General features: G+C 39.2%; 1 protein-coding gene and 2 long non-coding RNA genes across 6 annotated transcripts in view; 2 read left to right on the top strand and 1 right to left on the bottom strand.

Annotated features, from left to right (window-relative positions):
- Positions 1 to 21,468, bottom strand: part of LOC111945820 (uncharacterized) — a 128,849-nt gene extending 107,381 nt beyond the window's left edge. For all 3 annotated transcript variants that reach the window (XR_015284397.1, XR_002871843.2, XR_002871839.2), the window contains exons 1-3: positions 18,606 to 21,468; positions 15,633 to 15,715; positions 8,267 to 8,339 (exon numbers count right to left, since the gene is read on the bottom strand). This is a non-coding gene — a long non-coding RNA (uncharacterized LOC111945820). The remainder of the gene's footprint in view (positions 1 to 8,266; positions 8,340 to 15,632; positions 15,716 to 18,605) is intronic.
- On the top strand, positions 953 to 4,357 carry LOC111945838 (uncharacterized). Its single transcript, XR_002871846.2, has 2 exons — positions 953 to 1,236; positions 4,207 to 4,357. It is a non-coding gene; the product is annotated as an uncharacterized LOC111945838 (long non-coding RNA).
- Positions 21,469 to 21,489: 21 nt separating the features above from the next.
- The window catches only part of PPP2R3B (protein phosphatase 2 regulatory subunit B''beta), a 44,893-nt gene continuing 43,822 nt past the window's right edge, over positions 21,490 to 22,560 (top strand). The window contains exon 1 of one of the 2 annotated variants that reach the window (XM_023948505.2): positions 21,490 to 21,596. Coding sequence is in view for 1 of the 2 variants with exons in the window: in XM_023948500.2 (XP_023804268.1) it covers positions 21,799 to 21,846 (48 nt within the window). In the remaining variant the exon portion in view is untranslated. Of the gene's footprint in view, positions 21,847 to 22,560 lie in introns of both variants that reach the window. The other variant, XM_023948500.2, reaches the window with a different exon arrangement.

Genomic DNA, 22,560 nt, shown 5'->3' with positions numbered 1-22,560 from the left:
TCTGATACCAAATGTCCAGCTTGCACTTGACGTGCAAATACCAGCAATATATCCACTTTTACTTCTTGTCCTTATAAATTATGTTACAATTTTCACAGATAGTTTACTTAAATGTCCTAATCTTTTCCCAAAGAAGCACCATCATTCTGGCAGCTGGCCTTTGCAAGAGAATGTAGCATTCTCATCTGAAAAATTACAAAGGCTGTTAAGATCAAGCTCACATTCTTCAGCTGATGCAAGGCATGCATTTAATTAGCACATCTTTACCTCTGCCAGATTTAAATGATTGCATCTCTTGTTGATACAGGAAAAATGCACAGCACTTGCACCCTTAACCTATAACTAACTGCTTTAAAGATGAAGGGCTTGGAGTTGTCTGGCTGATCTCAACTTTATTCAGTTTAATTCTCATGTTCTCTAAACAGTATTTTGCCATTATACTGCAGCTTTCTCTTCAAACATTTCTTCAGTCTTCTTCCCCTGTATAACTGAATTCACAAAGCCTTTATTTTGTATTTGATTTGATTTTTCTCCCTTAAATGTCTCTCTAAATACTTAATTGCTTTTTCAGTTTCCCAGATAACATCCAGAGACATTACACATTAATGGCTTTGCTTCCAGCTACTGACCAGCCATATAAATCTGTTCACACACCACAACTCTCTTCAAGAAAATTGGGTTCAACTCTGTCCTAAACTTCAATACAAAATCTGTTTGAAATCTGCTGATTTAAACCAGTGTGCCACAAAAAACCACAGTTGTCAATGCAAACCACCCACCTTCGTGACCCTAATGTTTTGACACATTTGAATCTGTCAGGAAGTGCAAAACAAATGAATTTCATTTGTAGCTGGGAGACAAATGAAATTATTTTGGGTGGAGCCTGCCCCATAAACTAATTTCATTAGATTCAGCATTGCCTTTCATCTGGTACCACATCCATTCATCTTTTGCTCAGAAACAGGAAGAGGAGGCTGCTGCTTCTGCCATCCTTGATTCAGACCACATGAGCCCCAGCTCAAAGAGGCATAAGTTGGCTTGAGGCTGGAATTTGGTCCACAGGAGCTGACAAAATCACTTCTCTGCTTGAGATCAAACTACTCTCATAGAAACGCAGCAGAAAGAAGGACTGTAGGAAAACATAACTAAATTGCTTGTACATGTTGTCCTATGCAATGTTCTGCAATCATGTTCTTATTCCTCTCCTTCATGACAGTCTAAGAAGGGAAAAAAGAGGTAAGCATTTACCTAACATTTGAGGTCATCTCAATGATTAATTATTGGTACCTTTTTGTTTGTTTGTTTGTTTACAGCTGTTGCAAGAGAATTCCTTTCATTAAAGTATCACCTTGGTATGATTTCCAACAGAAAATATATTAACTGAAATTAAGTATGAAGACTACCAGTATGCAGAGCTGTGCTATAGAAATGTATTGTTATCTGGTCACCTCCTGCATGTTACCCCATATTTTTAAAGTTTAAATGAGCATCTGAAAGTGGAAACAGAGTTTAAGACTGAGAGGAAAAACATGAAAAAACAAAGTATCAAATCATCCCTGCTGAAGATATTTCTAAACAAAAAGATAAACAGAGAAATGAAGCCCCATATATGACACAGAATTAATTGCACTTGACTATTTATGAAATATATGTGCATTTCTATGAGCATGAAGAGAAGAGTGTTCTCAGCAAGGGAGGAAGACTGACTGAATGACACGCAAGCACCATTAGCCACAGCCCTCGGGGACCCAAACTAAACAGATCATTGCTCATATAAGAAGAAGAAGGTAAACACAGTAGAAAATGTAAAAGTTTGAAAAACTACAGGGCTATGGTCTGAGACAGCAGAGAATAATAAGCAAAAGCAAAAAAGGACAGTAAGTGATGTCAGTGGTAGAGAAATCAGCTGCATCACAGGCATAGGTACATTGTTCTGGGAATTTCTTATTTTTAAATGAACAGGGAACTGTTTTTGCTGAACCGGTGGCTATCAACTCTGGAGCAGTGTATCGTTTACAGGAAGGCAATATTTCTGAACTGGACTTCAACTGAGGGTCTTGGCAAAAATGAGTGTGGATAATATAGGTGGATCCATTCTGGATGTGTTCATGGAAGCAAAGGTATATGGAAGCTCATGCCACACAGAGATTTCTCAAATCTTTCAGGTCTGAACTGTAGGAATTGTAGGAATCCAGTGTGTGCCATGTTTGCATTTCAAACAATGATCATGTGTATCCCGCCACCTTCTTCAGCGAACACAACCCACAGGAAAGCAAGATACTGACAGAGATGTGTTCTTCCACTACACCACACTAGTGTTAGGGCTTCTTGCGGCTTCTCTGCCTCTTGCCTTCAACAAAGTCTTGAATCTATCAGTGGGAAACCCTGTCTGGGGTTCAAAAGAGGGGAAAAGGAGGTTTGGTATGGTATTTTCTATGTACAATGTATGTGTGAGAAAGAAAAGAGAGTCAATTTCTACCACTTCAAAGGGTAAAGACTTCGGCATTTTTAATTTTCCTCCTCCCTCTGTAACCTCTACAAAAGCAAGACTGCTTTTAAATGGGTTTTTTTTGTCTTGTTTTTTCTTCATTTTCTGTGCTCTATTCCTCTGTCCTTCTCTCTGTCACAAAAATCAATAGATACTAATACCATTACATGAGCAGGAGTGTTAGCTTTGCAATAACTTCTGGACACATAGACATGCATTTTATAATTTGCCATATATCTTTGACCAACTCTTTTTCCCTTTGCTCTCTTACATACCTCCCAGGGCTTCATGCTAAGACCAGACAGCGCTGAGACGCCATAATGTACATCTTTGTTTTACGTGAATCAAGTGGTCAGGAAAATGTTTTCTGTTCATACAAATATAAAATCATCTTTGCTAAGTATTACGTTCATTTTTACAAGACCAAGGAATAACAAAACTTGCTCCTTTGTTTGTGAGACAGATATATGTAATAACGTTTCTACTCAAAATTCAACAACTAAACCCACTGTTATAGTAAGTTTTGCCACATGGAAAATGGACTTCCCATTTCATGGTATCTTTTGAGACTACACTTCATATGCATTGCATTACAGGAAACAGTTATGTTGTAAGAATATTGTAATACTCCCTTTCATAGCTATATTATGAAATAGTGCAAAAGGAAAGGAAAATGTTTTTTCAGTAGACCACCAAGACAGTATTGAGCTTCAAGAGAATAAATAGTCCAGACCAATCCAGCATTCAAAAATTGCTCCTCTGCACAGTCATGGGTTTTATTTAGACATTCAGAGCAAGGAATATTCTGCTGTAAGAGATATAGAAACCACTAGTTACTGGGAAGCAAGTCTTTTATGAATGCTTTTTAGGACAGTTTTACGTGTCTCAAACATATCCTTGACCTGATTTGCCATAAATACATTGCTGTTTCAACTACCTTGAAAACAGTAACAAAATCCAACAGTATGGTCAGTCAGTCATGAAGATACACACGTGTTACAGCATCACAAGTAGCTCAAGGCTGAAATTTCTATTAAAAGAGAAAATAATTAAAGCACTACATTGGAACTGCTCATTTTAATGCTGCTTAACCCATCACAAATAATACAAAAATTCTGTTGTGATTTTGAAATCACTACACATTTTAAGCGAATGAAACTGGTGATGAAACATTACAAGGAAAAAGAGAGGCAGGCACAAGTCTTTTTATATGATAGGAGAGTATTTGTACTATGCTATTATCATTTGAGAGGAAAAGAGAGATGCATCAGATTTGATAAGGCGGAGAGAGGTGATTCTTCCTTCAGTGAATAGAAAACAGATATATACAGATTTTTCTTAACTTACAGCTACAAATATACTGCATGTCTTCTCCTAATAGCTGGTGATGCAGTTTATAAGCTTCACTTCAGAGAGAGCAAATCTAATATCCCCAGTAAATGTTCAGGAATTTTGTAGTGCTGGTGACATAATGTATCACGACAAATGTGACCTAGAGGCACTGCAGCATGGCAGATACAGTATGTGCACAGCCTCTGGCATGTGCAGGTGCCAAAGAGGAGAAGAAACAAGGAAATCCTTTCCCTTTAGCACATTCACATCATTCCCATTTCCTGAAAAACAGGATAAGCACATACACCAGCTCTTACAATGCTGGGAAACAAAAAGGGTCATTCAGCTGTAGCAGTAATGGGAAACTCTATTTTTCTTTGCTTCAGGATTTGGAAGAGCTATCTTGAAACTGAGGTCAAGATCATAAGTGAGGTTAATACAAGACTCCAACTGTTAAGAAGTGAAGACTCCTGGAAAATGGAGAAGAATTTTCTCATACTCTTTCAAAATAAAATTCACCTGTGTGGCCTTTAGAGACTCTAGTGCTTCATTTCTTCAGTATGGCTAGAAGTATTTCATCTTGTTTCTACAGAATGAAGAGAAACCGGTAGAGGTAACTTACACAGATCCTTTACATCTCAAGTTATTTAGAACAGATGAATTTGAAGTTTCCTTATTCACCCTCAGAGGAGTTGTACTAAGGAGTTCAATATTCACAGTTATGTATTTTTAAGCAAAACACTTAAAATTATATCAGTAGCATACATGCTGATGGGTGTTTTATGTTCTGTTTATATAAAAGCCCATTCAAGTAACTGTGTTTCAAGCCTTTGGGGATGGCAAGAAGGGAGACTTTACTTGATGAACTGCACAGAGTTAGCACTGAGGAGTCCCTGCACACATCTCTAGCAATATAATTTTCATGTTCTTTCTTCAGCAGACGGCAGGATGGTCATTAGAGAATACAAGAAAGAGTTTTCCAAAGCTTAATAGGCTTCTGCCTTCTACATCTATCAGTACCTTGCCCACAAGTACAAGCTTTTGTACTTGACTATGGACCCACCAGTATGGGTTTGATCTACTTTAGGTTTTCTAGTTTTTCCCACCTCTCATGTCTGAAGAGGATGCTTTCAAAGTCCTATCCTGTACAGCATCATCTGGAGTTCAAAATTCAAAGAGTTTTCAGATGTTACTTAATTTTTCCCTTTCACTTTCCTCATCCAGAACCTCCCTTCCCACTAGACAAGGATGACAAGTCCATCATCATGCATATGTATTATTCTCAGTTGAATTCTGTCTTTGGCAATCAGACTATGGTAAATAAAAGGTATGGCCTAAAGGGGATTGTGCTTTGGTTCTTATTTGCTTGTAAAGAAGAGAAGAAAGAAAAGGATGATTCTTCTCTTTTTGTAAAAGATGGGTATCAAAAGAAATAATTTAGTGGGGAAATTCTTTATCTACTGATCTGGTATCTTTTCTAAAACAGACTGTTCTGCAATACATTCATGTAACCCAATTATATGATTGGTTTTATCTTTTTATGTGCATTTCTTTCTTCCCGATGGCAAACTAATCATTGGACTGTGCACTTGTGTAAAGCAACCTCTTGGACAAATTCTACTTGAGAGTTTTACCAAATTATAGCTGTATTTTAATAAGCCCATGATCCAACAGACAACAAAGTAAACAGGAAAAGCTCTGCTGGAGCCAGACTCTCTCTGGGCTTTTCAGCTGTTTCTATATGTAAAATGATTAGTACATGTTTACATATTCATGCATGGGGGAGAACAAGTTCAGATTTAACTGTCAATATATATATGTGCATACCACAGTATCCAATTTGTTGTTATTAAAAAAACTAATAAACAAGGCTTTGTGAGTTTACTTTTTATTAGAAAAGCTCAATAAACACAAGTGCTGGCTTTCTCCTAATCTGTTCTCAGCAAGTAACCTCAACATAACTTATTCTACCCAGTGAAAATTTTCACTGTTTATCAGTTTAAAATTGATCCCTCTTTTCTTGTTTACTGTTGCAATAATGGGTCTGCAGCTGAAAGAAAATAGGCTTATTCTTATAAATAAAAGAAACATAGTGATATTCATGTTAAAATATTTCCCTGGTATTGTAGAGTTAAAAAAATGGAGAAAGGGGGAGGGGGTTGCCATTTGTGCAAATTCCTTTTAAATAGATGAAACAAGTTCATGAAGTATGGTTTCCCATTTCTGGCAACTTCTGCCTGCCTTTATTCCACTTATATTTTACTGAGTAAAATTATCTTCTATTACGCCTCTCTGTCTTGTAAAGCAATATCCTGCTGGTCAAAGTATTAAATATTGCTGAAGTCATTGATATCTCAAGGTATTCAACATGTCATTTAGACTCTGATCCAAAACATACTGAGATAACTGATGCATTCCTCTTACCAGAGGACGTTTCTCATCACAATCACCTTTTTTTCCACCAGGTAATCTGTAATGCTTTACACCATTTGCACTGAACTCAGCTGTTCAGAAACTATGGTGTTGACATGTGGCTAGGAAATTCCCCCATGGAGTGCACAACTGCATACTGCTGGCTAAGACCACGCACCGTTAAAGTCAAAGATGACTCTTCCAGCAATATCAAGGGGAGCTAGAATGGTTCCCTTGGTCAGCATACCCTGGCCTGCAAAACCAACAGTATCTGTAAGTTGCTAAAGATGAAATCTTCAGAGGAAAAAAAGATTTGTATCACAGGTGCCAGCTCAGTCATAAAAACTTTTCACCTACTCAGGTGAGTTCCAAGTATCCTTCTCCAAAAATATCTCTTCTATTCTTTGTGGACTTTTCTAAATATCTGGCTTATGTAAATTCATCACAGATAAAACAAAAGCAAATTAAAGAACTGCATTAGAAAGGTTAGTCCCATCCTCTTAAGCACTGATGCTTATTTTATGGGAGGCCAGCAGAGGTCATATGAGGGACAGTGACTTCTTTTTATACTTTTAACCCTGCCTTCTCTCCCTTCTCCAGGAGCAACATAGTCTCAGAGGACAAAGGCTGGAGTTGGAATAGCTCTAAGGAGCCTGTCTCATCCCCTGGGCTGCAGTCCATGATGTAGAATGTTCAAAAGCAATTGAACAAACAACTTCTCTCTAATGATGCCCAGAACCTTGGGGATAAGCAGTTCCACGCAGACATGTTGGTCTAGTAAAGTACTTGTCTCCTGTTCCATCTATGTAATATTTTCTACATGGTGATAAACAATAGGGCTGAGCTGAGCTTTCTGCCTTACCCACTGGGAACCCATGACTATTGAATGCCTAATATCACAATCTTAACACTGTGTGGAAAAGGGTTTTGATACTTAAAACATCTTCCCAAAGGTATTTGATTAAGTAGGTCAGTCTCTTGCCTAGTCAACACAGCTCCTTCACTTTATTCCAGAGCAGTCATCAGGCTGCACTTTCAAGCAGTGTTTTCCCATTTAAATTATCTGCCTGCATTAAGGTAACAAATAAATACATGTGGCCTTTTACATCACTGGTTTGGCCTTGCAAGTGCAAGTTGGTATGCAGCCTCAGCTCTCACTGAGATCACCTGAGATGAAAATCTCCAGCATCTATCTTACAACATCTTGCAAATCATGCTTAGAGCCTTCATATAACCCCTTTCCTCCTTTGTTGCCTATGTCTGCCAACCCATCTGTTTTTAAAGTGATACCTCTGAGGGGAAGTGAAGGTTTGCTGCTACATCTTGCTTCTACCCAACTGACACTTTACTGAATAACTTCTATTTTGCTGCATTCTCCAGAAGTCCAAAAAAGTTAGTTTAAAAAGGAAGGTCTTCTCTACAGTCCAGGTGGTTGACATTGGTTTTAGTTCCCTTTCCCATATCTTAGGATTTAATAATCAAATTTCTACAAATGATCTATCCAACAGAATTTGATTCCCAAACATTGAGGCTTTTGTTTATTTTGAAAAATCAAGCACATTTTATATTTATTTTTATATTATTTTGGTATAATACCTTTTAATTGGAATAATCTTGCTTTAATTTTCTGCACTATATATGTTCTTTTGTTCCCATCACCCAAGTAGCTGTTTAATGGATAGCTACGAATTAGCATTTGTTTGATCTCAGGTGTCTTTCTGCCTAAAGAATTAGTGGTGCTTTTGATAATATATACTCCAAAGGTATATTGTTTTGAACAACTCTTTTGACCTACTTGTTTCCATAATGTTTGAAGTTTCTGTCAATGTGATTTCTCTTTATCATTTTTCTTCCCTTTCCTTTACCAGAGGCTGATTTCCTTCTAACAACCTATTTCAATTCAGTAAAACTCCTTTTATTTTTTAATTTTCTAAGATTATTGAAGTCCCCAGATTCTAAAAACATTAATTTTACATTTTGTCAAATAGAAGGAAGTTCAGTAGATTCAAACAGAACCAGACTGAATAATCCTACCTATGTAAAGTCCTTTTTCCTCCACTTTGAAAAATTCAGCAACTGTAGATGAAATTCTTGTTCCTGTGACAGGCTGAAATAAAAATTAGAGTAAGCCTTATTTCATTAGATATAAAATATAAAACTCTTTGTAATTTAAAAAAAAAATGTATTCATATCACATTATATAAGTAACATGCAGACAGTCCTGATCCATCTAGTAGGCATTTTATTTTACAAAGACCCCAATCTTGCAGATTGAACAGATCTGAACAGAAGAGTCCTTTCACTTCCACTGAAAGCCAGTGAATCTCTTAGGTACTAGGCTTATAGAGGTGTTTCGGCACTTTAAAATGCAGACAGGCTCATAATAAAATTTTAAAAAATGTACAGAAAATGAATTCTCACTCCAGCTCATTTCAGTGTATATAGCCCATTATATTTCAGATGAAACAGGACCAAAAAAAATATTCAAACATAATTTTGGTTTAAATAAAAAAAAACAACAAAAATTGAAAATAATTCTGTCCCATGGAACAAGAAAAGGATAATTTAGAAAATATTCAGGACATTTGTTTTAAAGACCTTTAAATTTGGGAGAAAACAATTAATCTCTCCGAACTCCATCATGTGTTCAGAGATGTGGTAGGTACTGCATCATTTACATTTCCAAACAATACCAACTGCATATGCTCACAATGACGCAAAAGGATTCATTTTGCATCTGCACGTACAGTCCTTGCACCACTTGAGGTGGGATAAGGCTGGGATTGCTAAATTCAGCTTTTTAAAAGGAGACTATTTTGTTGAAAAGCAGAATAGCTTCACAGTCAATATAATATGCTTTTAATCATAGAGTGGCTTGGGGTTGAAAGGGACCTGAAAGACCATCTAGTTCCAATCCCCCTGCCATGGGCAGGGACACCCTTTATTAGACCAGGTTACTCAGAGCTCCATCCAACCTGGCGCTGAACACTTCCAGGGATAGGGCATTCACAACTTAATAATTATATAGTATTACAAATTCACCAAAAAGGCAATCATCAGATTTGAGTTATTACACTGAGTTCGAAGATTTTCTTTCCAGGTTATTTCTCAGAGATGACTGCATTTGTCTTCAAGAGTAACAACATTTTCAAATTACTTTTTAGAGAATATGAGAAAAACTTCACTAAGTTTTAGCTAACACTGTGAAAACCCAAACTCAGAACTGGTACTTGCAATATGAATGAAAGGCTCCTTAGAATTAAAATATATTTGAATGTTTGGTTATATATGACACCATCTATTCTAACTAGAAAGACCATAAATGGTTCTTTAATGATAAATTATTAAAAATTGTCTCCAAATACAGAAAGATTTCTGTATATATCATAGTGATGTTTTCTTGGAAAGAATAAATGACTGCAAACTAAACAAGTACAGACACAGAATAAGAACTCCTGAGATATCTCAAGTTAATTTTATAATTCACTGTGTAATCTACAGAGCAAGCTTATGAAGTTGCTAAATTAGCATTCCAGGATCTCACTGGAAATCTCCTTTCCTCTACCATTATCCTCAGCATTAGCTCAAAGGCCTTTATCAAGACCTCCTACCCTGCAGACACAGTGCAGTGATACCAATCGTGCAGCCGAGAACTGAGCAAGCGCGGCAGCTCTTAGCTAAATCACTGCCTGTATCTGTCTTAGTGCTTCACAGATGCCCACACTGGGCAAGGTCTGGTTTATTTAATAAGTACTTGGTATCTACACTAAAACAAAGAGAAACTTCAAAATAAAGAGAAAATTAAGCATCTTTATGGCATTACACTATAGTGCCTTTACAATGATTTTGAACGCTTATTATTTAAAATTAGGAGTTAAGGAGGGAAAAGGGCAGAATTTGTTATCACAAACTGTCTTAGAAAGGAAACTGATTACAAACATTTGAGAAGTCTTTCTGAACAAGATAATTTTATCCATATAAATTGTCATAATTAGATATTCATTACCTCTCCCTGCCACTGATGAACAAGCTAAAACTGCAATGGTTAAGGCTAAGAAGAATTGGCCATTCCATGTTCATATGAACTTTTACTATCTCTTTATAACTGATTGAGAATGTTTTCTGATTTATATTTAAAAAGAAAAAAAAGTTTAAACTGCTTGACAAATATTTCATTGTCTCTATACAGCTCACTGCTGCCACTTGTTTGGAAAAATGAAAGGTAAGTTGAAAAATGCACCTTTTCCATTTTCATCTCTAATTGAATTCTCTCTTGACCCCCTTATTCCCCATGGCTGTATTTCAGGTTTTGATGATAAGAAAAAGAATTTTGTATTTGGATAATACAATTTTCTCACTTGCCTTCAGCGACCTTCAGCTCAATTTCCTCTCCCCAGAGACACTGTATATTATAGAATTGAATCAAATTCCTTATTCATAGAAAAAAAGTTCCAATTTAATCTGAATATTCAGCATTTTACACTGGTCAGGGTGATGGATGGCAAATTGAAATGCTTTTGGTTCAGGTAATCAAATGGTAGAATTCAGACTTGTATTGAAAAAAATAATGAAGTCTATTCAATATTCTCATAAGGTGCAAAAAATGCACATTACATGGTAGAACTGGGTTTTTTTCTTATTATCTAACCAATAACATCTCCACCTCAAAAAGTGCAGTAAAACATTAAGAATTTATGTAGGTTAGAGCATGTGAAAAGTAGCCACCTTGGGGGGGAAATGCAGGCATCATTTTAAGAGTGCTCAGATGAACATGTACAAAACTGGGGGAAAAACAGACCTGTTCTCAGTATGTACCTGCAGTGTTTAATGGTGGGTTACTGAAGACTTGTAATATGTCTTAAATGCTTTTTGAGAAAGAAATACAGCCCTTTTAATCAATTCAAGTTGTTTAATATACTAAGCCACTGCAATGTTTCATTTTCATTCCTGAAAGTTTTATCAAATAACGTCATCAGGTATCTCATTATTTCCAAAGGACTTCCATTTCATTTTGGAAAATCCTCTTGCTATTTGTGAACATTCAACCCCAAAACAACAATTGAATTGAGCTTGGCACCTCACTAGTGATGAAACTTACTTAGACATCTGGGCTTGAAGAAGATGTCTCCAGGAAAACAAGTGTATAATAATATGCATAATAAATTTGGTTTGGTTTAAAAATTCCACCAATAGTTACTTTCCTGCCTTCTAGAGATGTATGGAATTATGCTGTTTGACTTTCAAATACTGTATACCAGTTATTTCTTTTATAATTATTTGGAGTATTTAAGCCGCAAGGAATGCCTAACTGTAGGCAACACTAACACTTAATTAAAAATGCAATGCAGCAATCTAAATGTTAAGGCACTGTGCTAAAACTAAGTCCAAGGCTGCCCTTACTGACTATACTAGAGTTTGTGCCTCCTCCATGTTTCTGCTCTCACCTTGCACACACAAACCTGGTACACAGGCATTATCCAGGACAGCAGGATGAGGGGAACTCCTGCTCAGAGAAACTTCCCCATGCCTGGCAGACACACCTTCAGAACCAGGGAAGAACATTTTTCATCAATATTCTTTCCTTCACACCACAAGCAAGAAGTGCTCAGACTTGATCTTCCTCTGGGGAAAGAGAGAGCTCTGCAAGATGCTGGACATGCTCACAGGGCATTTGTGTTCTCTGCTTGTTGGTGGAGTTTGTCTTACCAGCTTGTGTAGTTTCACAGCCACAAGGTAAAGATGGAGTGTGAGGCAAGTGGAAAAAGTATGCACAGAAGCACTCTCAAGAGCAGGATAAGTGCTCAGACTATCAAGGATAATTAGAAATTATTTATTTTTTAGAAATAATTACAAGTTAAAGCTCTTAATGATGAACTAATTCTTAAATTAAGATACATTGGCAGGAAATGGTGAATCTTAGCAAGGACATGCGACCCACCAGCAGTTGTGGAGAGAAGAGCTGAACTAAGAAGACACACAAATATATCCATTTCAGTCAAGGCCAAGATTAAAAACAAATAAATAAATAAATAAATTGCATTTTTTCAACCTTTTCCATAAGAGCAATTTAGGAACCAAACATTACATGCACCACTGTGTGGTGTAAGAGTGGTTCTGCAACGGAAGCCACTAACAGGTACACTGAGGAACAAGAAAATAAGAGCCCAACTACTCTTCCCAGGTCCCTTACATCTTCAGGACTTGCAGGAATATAAATAAATAAAATGCAATATTTTATAGGTTAAAGTGAATAGACACCAAATAGATACACAAAGTTTGGAGTGGGTTATATAATAAAAAACACAGAAATTAATTTAAGATGTCATAGAATAGGATTTAAGCATGTGATTTTGAAGTAATTCAAGTAGAAGATTGTCCCCTGTCCTGAACAGGATGGAAGAAAAGTGCATAGTTCTGACTAATCTATTATCTGCATTTCAAGGTCCAGAACACTAAGGACATTTGCTGCATGAGTTCACTTCTGCTGAGAATTATTTGGAATGTCTTGTGAACACCTATGGGAATATTAGAAGTGTAAGACAGATGTGACAGAAACTTCTTTTACACATTAAAAAAGAAAATTAGAAAAATATTTTAATTTTGTCAAAAAGCTGCATTCCAATCTTGCTTCTTCCAGAAGAGTTCTTAGTACCAGTCCTTGTAGAAGGGCTAAGTACCGAGTCAGGACAGTCAAGCTATGTGGGGAGGTGCTTAAAAGTCAGGAAACAGCAGCATTGAAATACTAATACACGCTGGTTTCATGTTACCATGGGGACTATTCCCAAAGGCCATATTAGCCCATGGCCACTAAGCCCCATGGGGGAACTTTCACAACCAAGGGATACCAACAGGCTCTTCTGGAGGGCAGCTCAGATCAGGAAACCAGCTCCAGCCCAGAGGAGTCTGTATCACCCAGATAAATTTAGCCACTGTGAATACCCTTCATACATTCAAATTACATTCTTTAGCTGCAATTATTTTTCCCAGGATCATGTGGAACATTATGCAAGCTTTGTCTTCTTCCAGTGTGCACTTTTCTCATTTCCATAACAGTGCCGTATTGGATCTATACCTTGGCAGTTGCTGACTGCTGTCACATTGACTTCTTTTTTCAGCTGGTAGTATTAAAAGGTAAATGTTAATTAAAGGGACTATTTCTCTAACCTTGTCTCTGGGATAGAATATTTAGTTAGGAATAGTATTGTTCATCACAGCTGCAGCCTATTTGATAAATGCCTTCTAAAAGCCAGACTCCTTGTCTGCTGGATATGCTGCCTCACTGAGGACTGGGGGAGTAAAACAGCTCAAGGTAGCCTTTGTTAGTGCCCCTCCAGTGCTTTTTTCAGACCAAAGGACAAACATGGTTGTGACAGTGTGAAAAATACTCTGGCCCAGTGTTCAAGAGGCTTTTGTTCTTTGTGTGCTAACCTCAATGAGCACAGAGAAGAGCAGAGGTTCCCATGTTAGCTGGCACAGCACGCGTGAGCTGCTGATATGCTCTGAATGTACGCCAGCTTGGGTAGCAATTTAATAAAGCAGCTGAAGCTAATGCCATTTTTTGGCACCACATAAAAGAGTTTGTTGTAGGGTCACATATATGCATATAAAGGGTCATGTACCAGCAAATTTTCAGGAAATAGTAGACATGCACATTATTAGACTGAATTGCTGTCTGGCTCCAATATCTAAAATATGTAGCCAACTCTTAACCCTACGTCTCAACATTCTGATGCACTTAAATCAGAAAAACATGTAGGGTTTCTGTGTCTTAAGTGAAATTTCTAGAGTAGGAGAAGAATATCAAGAAAGTAGCAGATTCTATACAGAAATACTTGAAGAGCAATACTGCTGGAATTAGTGCCACTACTGACAAGATATTTTGATTAATAAACACTTTCCAAAATATGAGATTGCCTCTAAAATCTGATTTTTAAGAAATTAATCTGGGTTTTTTTTTATTTAATTAGGATTTTTGAACCAATAATTTTGTATTTCCAATACTTTCTTTGCAACTACAAGGACTCCTTTTAACATGCACATTTAATGGAAGATAACATTATTCCATAATCATGAGACTCTGGAGCTTTATAAGAAAAACAGTAAATCTTATTAGACTTGTGATAAAATTATTGGTGTTGGCAACCTTGCAGACATATGCCTAGAGCTGCACTGTGTTTTCCTCCTCTAACTACTGTAACTAAAAGGACTTTAATGAGAGTAAAAGAATGTGGCTCTGTCTGCCCAGAATCTTTTGGAATTTTCACTTTTCCCTAATGAAAATGAAAACAAATACTTTTCTTTTTTTTTCCTGTAAGCTTTTACAGACATCTGAACTGACTTTCGTAATGAAGAAGGATTAAGCAAACTCAGGAAAATTATAAATGTGGTTTGTATTAGTGTACTAATTAGCTCATAAATTTAGAAATAGTTAATCTTTTAGTTTTGCTGAATGGAAATAGCGGTCAAATCACAGATCAGATCTTGTAAATGGAGTAATGCAGTGGTGAATTAAACCCCCCAGAGCATAGGTGTCTGATCTCATAGCATTATGAAAACTGGAAATCTTGCTACTGGCTTTGAAGAGCACAAGGTCAACTTAGCCAAAGTTGTAAAATATTACTCAAGCAGCCAGATACTTACCAAATAATAATAAAAACAATGTGATTTATTAGGTGTGCACTTCTCATTGTATTGTAATCCAACAATTAACTATATTAATTATTTTTAGTTCCATGAGCTAATTAGAGCAGTGGTAGCTGGCAAAATTCTGTGGTTTACTGAAGTTTCTATTTAATGTATGTACTTATGTTCACAGATATTCATAAGACCCAGCCCTAGAAATATATCTGTTATTACAGAAAAAAATTGTGGGTACCAAGTACTAAAAATATACTTGTCTACTACATGATTTACATTTCTTTAGAACTGCCAAAGTAGAAAAAGAGTAGAGGCACTGTTTTACACTGCCCTGTTGATAATCTGATGAAGACTGCCCTGATGAAACAAAGAAAAGTAGATTCTGTCTCAAAACAAGTTTAGGTCTCAGTTCTTCAGACTGAGTCCTAGCCAGGTGATGGAGATGCAAGAGCCAAGCACCTGGGCATGGTAGCAGACAAGTAGCTGGCAGACATTACAGGCTGCTGGATACAAGAGCTCAGAGCCTTCTCTCCCCTTTAATGATTGCACCAGGACAAGGTTAGAAGAGAACTGGGCTCAGTAACACTCACTGTGGAGAATGAATGGACTCCCATTCTCACACCCCATAAACATCCTCACGCACACCTTGTTAAACACCACCCCTGAGACTGCATTTCAAGCAGTTTTCCATAAACTCCATGTGACCTGGATACAATGCTAGATAAAACCATCGGATAAAATACAGCACTAGAAGTATGTGAACCTGGGATTAGAAGATCAGGGTGACTTAATGCGGAACCAGCCTTCACATCTGGACTGCTGTAAACATCGCTCAGGCCAAGGCCCCTGTGGAAAAAAACCAACACACCAACAGTAATTCACTAAAATGTGTAAGAACTGCTCATTGCTAGAGCCCTACAGTGATATGCAGTAGGAATTAATTTAAAAACATGATGGCAAACAACTTCCTTCTTTTTCCTTCTTTGGCTGGTAGTGCACCTGCTCTTACAGTATCTACATTTTATACTCTTTTTTTTTTTTTTTTCTTGTAGAGATGTAAATATTCCTGCATTAAACCAACTGTTCAGGTTGAGAGAGCCAGGACAAGGTCTTAACTACATGGTGCATGTGATAAGGAGGAAACAAAATGTGTCTGCAAGTACAAAATGTTTAAATGCCTCTACTTGTGACACAAGCTGGCAGTATTGTATGAATTTGTAATTATATCTCTGATTTGCTCTTAAGGAGTTGTGCACCATGAAGCCATTAACCAGATCCTATATTACTGCAGTATTCTACCTCAGGGTGGTGGGAGACAAAGAAAATTCAAGCCTCACATCTCAATATTAGACTTTTCAGAGAGCATTGCTGGCTGCCAAATATGTACACCAAGTCAGCCTTGCTGACATATTTTTGCCTGCTTATGATGCTACTTCTGGAGGCCATATGACCTCTAGTTCACCATCCCAGCTCTATTTTTGGTAAGCTGCTGCAAGAAAGGATGGAGTGGAATGGGTAACTGGTGTGGGGACATATTTCAATGGATTACCAGTTACTACCATTTTCTTAATGTTTATCTTCATTTTAAATTATGCAGCATAAGGCATGCAAAACCCTCTCCATCCCCAGCCCAAATTAGTATCAGGACTAGGAATCTGAGCAACAGTATGTTAGACTTTATCCTCCATTTAATGGCCAGTAACATTTACACTCCCCTGAAGTCTCTCTGACTGCATACCATAAGCAGGTTTACAAGGAACATCACCTTGGCAGCACAACCTCAATGAACCCAGATGGCCAAAATTTTCAATAGCAACAACTTAAATAAAAGTGACCAGTTTGTCAGAGGCATTCAGCACACTTGCTTCCAACTAAGTTGACACATCAGGAACTCAGGACACAGTTATTTTAGTGCTTATATATAGGTTAGAACTGGACTTCAGATACCTAAATTTCAAAGTTGTGAAATATGTCAGCAAAAGCATTATAAAAGCAAAAGCCTAATCAAAATGCAATATTATCCTTAAAGCAGCATTCAAAAGAAGTACTGTAGTTCTCTTCCCTGAACGACAGGGTATGTTTTAACCCAAATACCACACAGCTGCTCACTCACTCCCCCAGCAGGATCAGGGAGAGAACTGGAAAGGTAAAAGTGAGAAAACTCATGGGTTGAGATAAACACAGTTTAGGAGGAAAGGCAAAAGCTATGCACACAAGCAAAACAAAACCATGAAATTAATTCACTGCTTCCATGGGCAGGCAGGTGTTCAGTCAGCTCCAGGAAAGCAGGGCTCCATCATACAGAACAGTGGCTTGGGAAGACAAGAACCATCATTCCAAACATCCCCCTCTTCCTCTTTCTTCCCCCCACTTTACATACTGATCATGATGTCACATAGTCTGGAGTATCTCTTTGGTCTGCTGGGGTAAGCTGTCCTGGCTCACAATCTCCCATGCACCCACAGTCTGTTCATCAGCGTGGCAGCAGGAAAAGCAGAAAAGGCCTTGGCTCTGCGTAAGCCCCGCTCAGCAATACCAAAAATATTTCTCCATTACCAACCCTATGTTCAACACAAATCCAAAGCAAGCCCCATACCAGCCCCTGTGAAGAAAGTTAACCCTGCCCCAGATAAAATCAGCAGAAAGGCAGATGAAAAGCTCCAGAATAAGGACTCAGAAAGGTCCTGAAGTGAACTGTATTTTGATCTTAGGCATGTGTTCCACCTCAACCTGCCACTCTGTTTAAGGATGATGGCTCTTCTCCTGAGACTGTATTAGAGTACATCTGACCCAGCCTTGTACAAGAAAGGAAATAAAATGCTCCAAACACATTTATCCTATCTAACATTAGACTTCTAAAATGTGGTTATGTATACCTCAAGTACTAATTGAAATTCTTATTAAGTAGTGGAGAAGAACACTTCTAAGTTGTATTACAGCTGATCTAGGTTAGATGGCTACATCTGGATAACATTTATCAGGCCTTAGAAACGTTGCTTTAGTACAGAGAGATTGGAGACACCTCTTTATTACCTGTATGTCTAAGTTGTACAGACCCAAGGTTATCAGGGAAAAAGCCCAGCTCTCACTGCAAAATGCTGATTAGGAGTGGAAATACTCCTTATGAACACCATTGCCCTGTGTCACTATACACAGTGATAAAGGAAAAGGAAGACTTTGATATTTAGTCAGGAACATATATTGGCAGTAGTGCTAATGTGACACTTGCTGAGTCAAGACCAGTGAAGCAAGGTCAGAAAGGAGCTGTAGGCAAGAGAGCCAACAAGAGCTGCATGTAGCTGTTCCATTTCTCCACCGAGGTTAGTAGCTCCACACACTGGAGATATGGAGGGAGGTACTGTGCTACACGGGTACCCCAGCATGGTGTACTAACTCCACTGCATTGGGCTGTTAGGCCCAAGCACTTCTGTTATTAATTGGCTCGAGTTATATCAATGCACCACTCTCTAGCACTTAATAAAGAAGTGCCTTGCCTAAAGCATCGTCTGTATCTTTTACAGCAATGCTAAGTGTGATCCCATCACTAAACTTTCAGGTATCAGTTGGATATTGCATGCTCCGTTCTTCAGTATTTAATATTTATTCAGTGGATTTTTAAAGGATAAAGAAATGTATCCAGATGGATACATTTCATAAAAATGGTAAGACACTAGAATAGATTTTTGCTTTGCATACATTGAAAGCAACGTAAAAAGGGTTCAGCTTCTGTACTCACCATGTCAAGCAAAAACAAGGAAACAGAAGTCAAAAAGGATTTCAAGTTTCAATTCTTGGTGGAAGATCTGAACAAAAAGGTTCTGTTTAGGTATTTCTCCGCTTTTGGCCCAGTTTGAGCCTGTTTCTCTATAAACACACATCCCTACCAGTAGATACACTGCTGAGTAAACCTGATTCATCCAGAAACATGTTCAAAACATCTGTCTCAGTTGCCAGTACTGGTACAACCTGGGGAGGATGCCCAAAGTGTCTTTTGCATAACAGAAGGCACATGGAATTGATTCCTCTCTCACATCAATGTTATCCATGACACAGTCTAATGAAATCAGAATTACAATTGCTTTGAATCTATACTAGCATGCATGAGAGAACACTATGACTGTGTGCATCTCTTAGAGGGTTTTTTTTTCATTTATTTCTTTCTTATTTCTCATGTTCATCTGGGAGATCTCATTGCCAGTTTCAACAAAGGGCATCATCTCTTAGCAGATGATATCCAACTCTACAAGGCTGTCAAGTCACACTCTGATCCCGTTCTTGCCACCTGTCTTCAACATGTCAATCAACAGATGGCTACACCATCACTAAGGAATGCTTCAAAGGCATTCAAAATGTTTTAAAAGTCCTCTTTGTTCCGTGTCTCTTGCTCTGCGATCAGTCTTCTTAATTCAGCCCTTCAGTTCTTCGCCAAAAATCTTGCTGCTATCCATAACACAGGGTTTTAAATTTCTTTTCCCCTACCTAAAAGCTATTTTCATAATTTACAGATTTATTCATACTTTGACATCTGCTTCCGCTGTGTTATGTTGAATGTTTTACTCCAGTTTAAAAAATGACATTTTGTCCACTTTGGCTTTCCAAAAATGTATTTTCTAACTTCATCAACGAATGGGCAGGAAACAGAATACTACCCTACAAAAGTGGACACTCCCTCAAGAACTTTCAATGTCTTCTTAAGAACAGAATCTCATTTTAAGACTTGTGAAAATATATTTTGGTGTCTACAGCTGAAAGCTAAAGCCTTCTGATATACTTAGAAGAGTAATACAGGGTCTTGCCAGATGATTGTTATTATCAAAATATCATTCTAAACATAATTGTGTTGGACTGTGCCAGATTTCTCTTACCACATCTCAGCTTTTGCTTCTCCCCAGCCCTTTCTTATCTCTGTGTCCTCTCTACAAGCTTCCAAAAGTCAGAAAGCAAGCCCATTCCTTCACTTACCCTATTTTACTCTTGCCTGCACTTTCAAGCCTTCCCTTCAAACCACTGTATCATCTTTGGTACAACCCCATTTCCACAGCATTAATGTTCCAACAATTTGTAATAATAACCTGTCATAAATCTAGAGTGTCTCTGCTGGTAAAGGAAGTGGCAGAATGTGAAATGGATTAATAGAAGTGTAGCCACATGAGGAAAAATCGGTGCAGTAGAGGTAGGGAATCTTGTGTAAAAATACTAAAGAAAAAACTATATGGGCCAATGTTCAACCACCTAAACCCCAGTGATAAGTGCACATAGGGAGCCACAAAGGGTGTCTCTGAAGGCTGACAACCACAAAATCCCAGTCTATGTCTTCCAGTAAAAAAAAAAGGGGGCTGCAAACAGATTGGCACACATCGTAACGGGATTATCCTTCTATTTGTTACTGCCTCCACCTCCTCTTTCATCCTATCATTTGCAATCCCATATCCCTGGTGGTAACTATAGCCATTGTGTAGAAAGAGCATTTAGTGTTCTCCTTTTAACAACATTTAGCAGATGGAACCAGCTCACTTTCACAGAACCACAGAATGGGTAAATTGTGTGGAAGGGATTACAGTGGGTCATCTGATCCAGCCTCTCTGCTTAGGAAGGGTTGTCCTAGAGCACATGGCACAGGAGTGCATCCAGATGGTTCTTGTGTATCTCCAATGAGGGAGACTCTATAACCTCTCTGGGCAATCTATTCCAGTCTGTGTGGTCACCTGCACAGTAAAAACACTCTTCCTCATATTCAGGTGGAGCTTCCAGCGCATCAGTTTCTTGCCTCATATCTGAGAGGTGTCTGAACCCAACCCCTCAGCACCCCTGCTTTGGATATTTATACACATTAATAAGGTCCCCTCCTAGCTACGTCTTCTCAAGGCTGAGCAGGCCCAGCTCTCTCTGCCTTTCCTGTTGAGATGCTCCAGTCGCCTTATCCTCTTTGTCACCCTCTGTTGGACCCTCTCCAGGAGATTAACATTTCTTGGGCCGGGAAGCCCAGAACTGCACACTCCAGGTGGGATCTCACCAGGGCTGAGTAGAGGGGCAGGATCACCTCCCTCGAGCTGCTGGCAACGCTCTTCCTTAGGCATCCCTGGACACCACTGGCCTTGGCCCCAGGGACGCACTGCTGGTCAGGGACAGCTTGTTGTCCACCAGGACCCCCAGGTCCTTCTCCTCAGAGCTGCTCCGCAGCAGGTCAGTCCCAGCCTGTGCTGGTGCCCAGGGTTATTCCTCCCCAGGTGCAGGACCCTGCATTTGCCTTTGCTGAATGCCAGATAGTTCTCTGAGCCTCTCTTCAAGCTGCCGAGGTCCTTCTGCAGAGCTGCACAGCCCTCTGGGGTATCGGCCACTCCTCCCGGCTTTGTGGCATCAGAAAACTTGTTGAGGAGATACTCTGCCCCTTCATCACTTTGTCAGCTCCTCTCAGACAACCAGCAGGAGCAGCCCGTGAGACGCCGAGACCTTGGCAGAGCTCTAAGTTGGGGGCAGGCGGTGGCACCGCGGGTCTCGGGCCGGGCAGGGCTGGGCAGGGCTGGGCAGGGCCGGGCAGGGCAGGGCAGCGCAGGCCCGGCGGCCCCGAGCGGCCCGTCGCCATGGCGACCGGCGGCCGCGTCCAGCGGGGCGGAAGGGCCGCGCTCTCGCGAGATGGCGGCGGCCGGGCCGGGCCGGGCCGGAAGGAGGCGCGCATTTGAAGGCGGCGGCGGCGGGAAGGGGCGGTGGCGGAGGCGGAACGGGGCAGGTGAGCGTGTGTTTTTTCGTGGCGTGGAGTCACGGCGCTCCTGAGCTGTTCTTGCCGCGCGGGCGAAGTGAGGGGCTCGCCCGAGGGGAGCGAGGCTGTGTCTGCAGCGCGCCTGTGGCTGCGGCGCCGGTTCCCCGTGCCCGGGCGGCGCCGGGCTGGCCCTGCTCCTGACCGTTGCTTTCCAGGCGAGGGGCGCTTGAGGATGGCTGAGCACAGCCGCCAGCGCCGTGAGGGTGTTGAGCTTCAAAAAGTAGGGAAATTAGGTGTCCTTCGTTTTCAGAAACGGAATAACTGAACTGCGAAGTTATAGCTGTTTGGAAAGTTTAAGCGATGCAGTGTTTGAAGGTTTCTAGTTCTGCCGTGGGACGAGGATGGGCTTTATGTTTTAATAGGATGTTAGTTTGCTAGGTGTTACTCGTTTCCAAACTGAGGTGCTTGTTTTAAGGCTTGTTCAGCCAAGTATTTGTCCATAGAATCATTACTGTTGGAAGAAACGTCTAAGATCATCACTCATATATTTTATCATATGCTTTATGCATATAGGTCAAATTCTGTGAAAGGCTTTAAAAAACACAAACATGAGGAAGCATAGATTTTATTTGAACTCTACCCAATCATGAAGTAATTGGATGCCGAAAATCTTGATAGTAACTTTGGTTCTGTTCTCAGTGTTTCATTCCAGTCCTCTGTGTCTCTAGCACACACACACACAAAAAAAAAAAAAAAAAACCAAAAAAAAACCCCACTCACATGTATTTCAGTTTGTTTGAACCTGAAATCACACTGTTGCAATTCTTAAGTTACACTGGTTTTAAAGAACTGCAAAAGTGAATGTTAAATAAGAGGTTTTTAAAATATCAAATGACAGGGCTTTGGGAATCATTCACATAGGGGAATGCAAGATTTTAAATCCATATCACGACCCCAGAATGAAAATTGAGCCTTCAGTCTTAGCTCTAAATCT

Source organism: Cyanistes caeruleus, chromosome 3, assembly GCF_971803275.1.
Source record: "Cyanistes caeruleus chromosome 3, bCyaCae1.hap1.1, whole genome shotgun sequence".
NCBI classification, from domain to species: Eukaryota; Metazoa; Chordata; class Aves; order Passeriformes; family Paridae; genus Cyanistes; species Cyanistes caeruleus.
The sequence above is the reverse complement of the archived record's forward strand: the minus strand, read 5'-3'. Positions and strand labels throughout refer to the sequence as shown.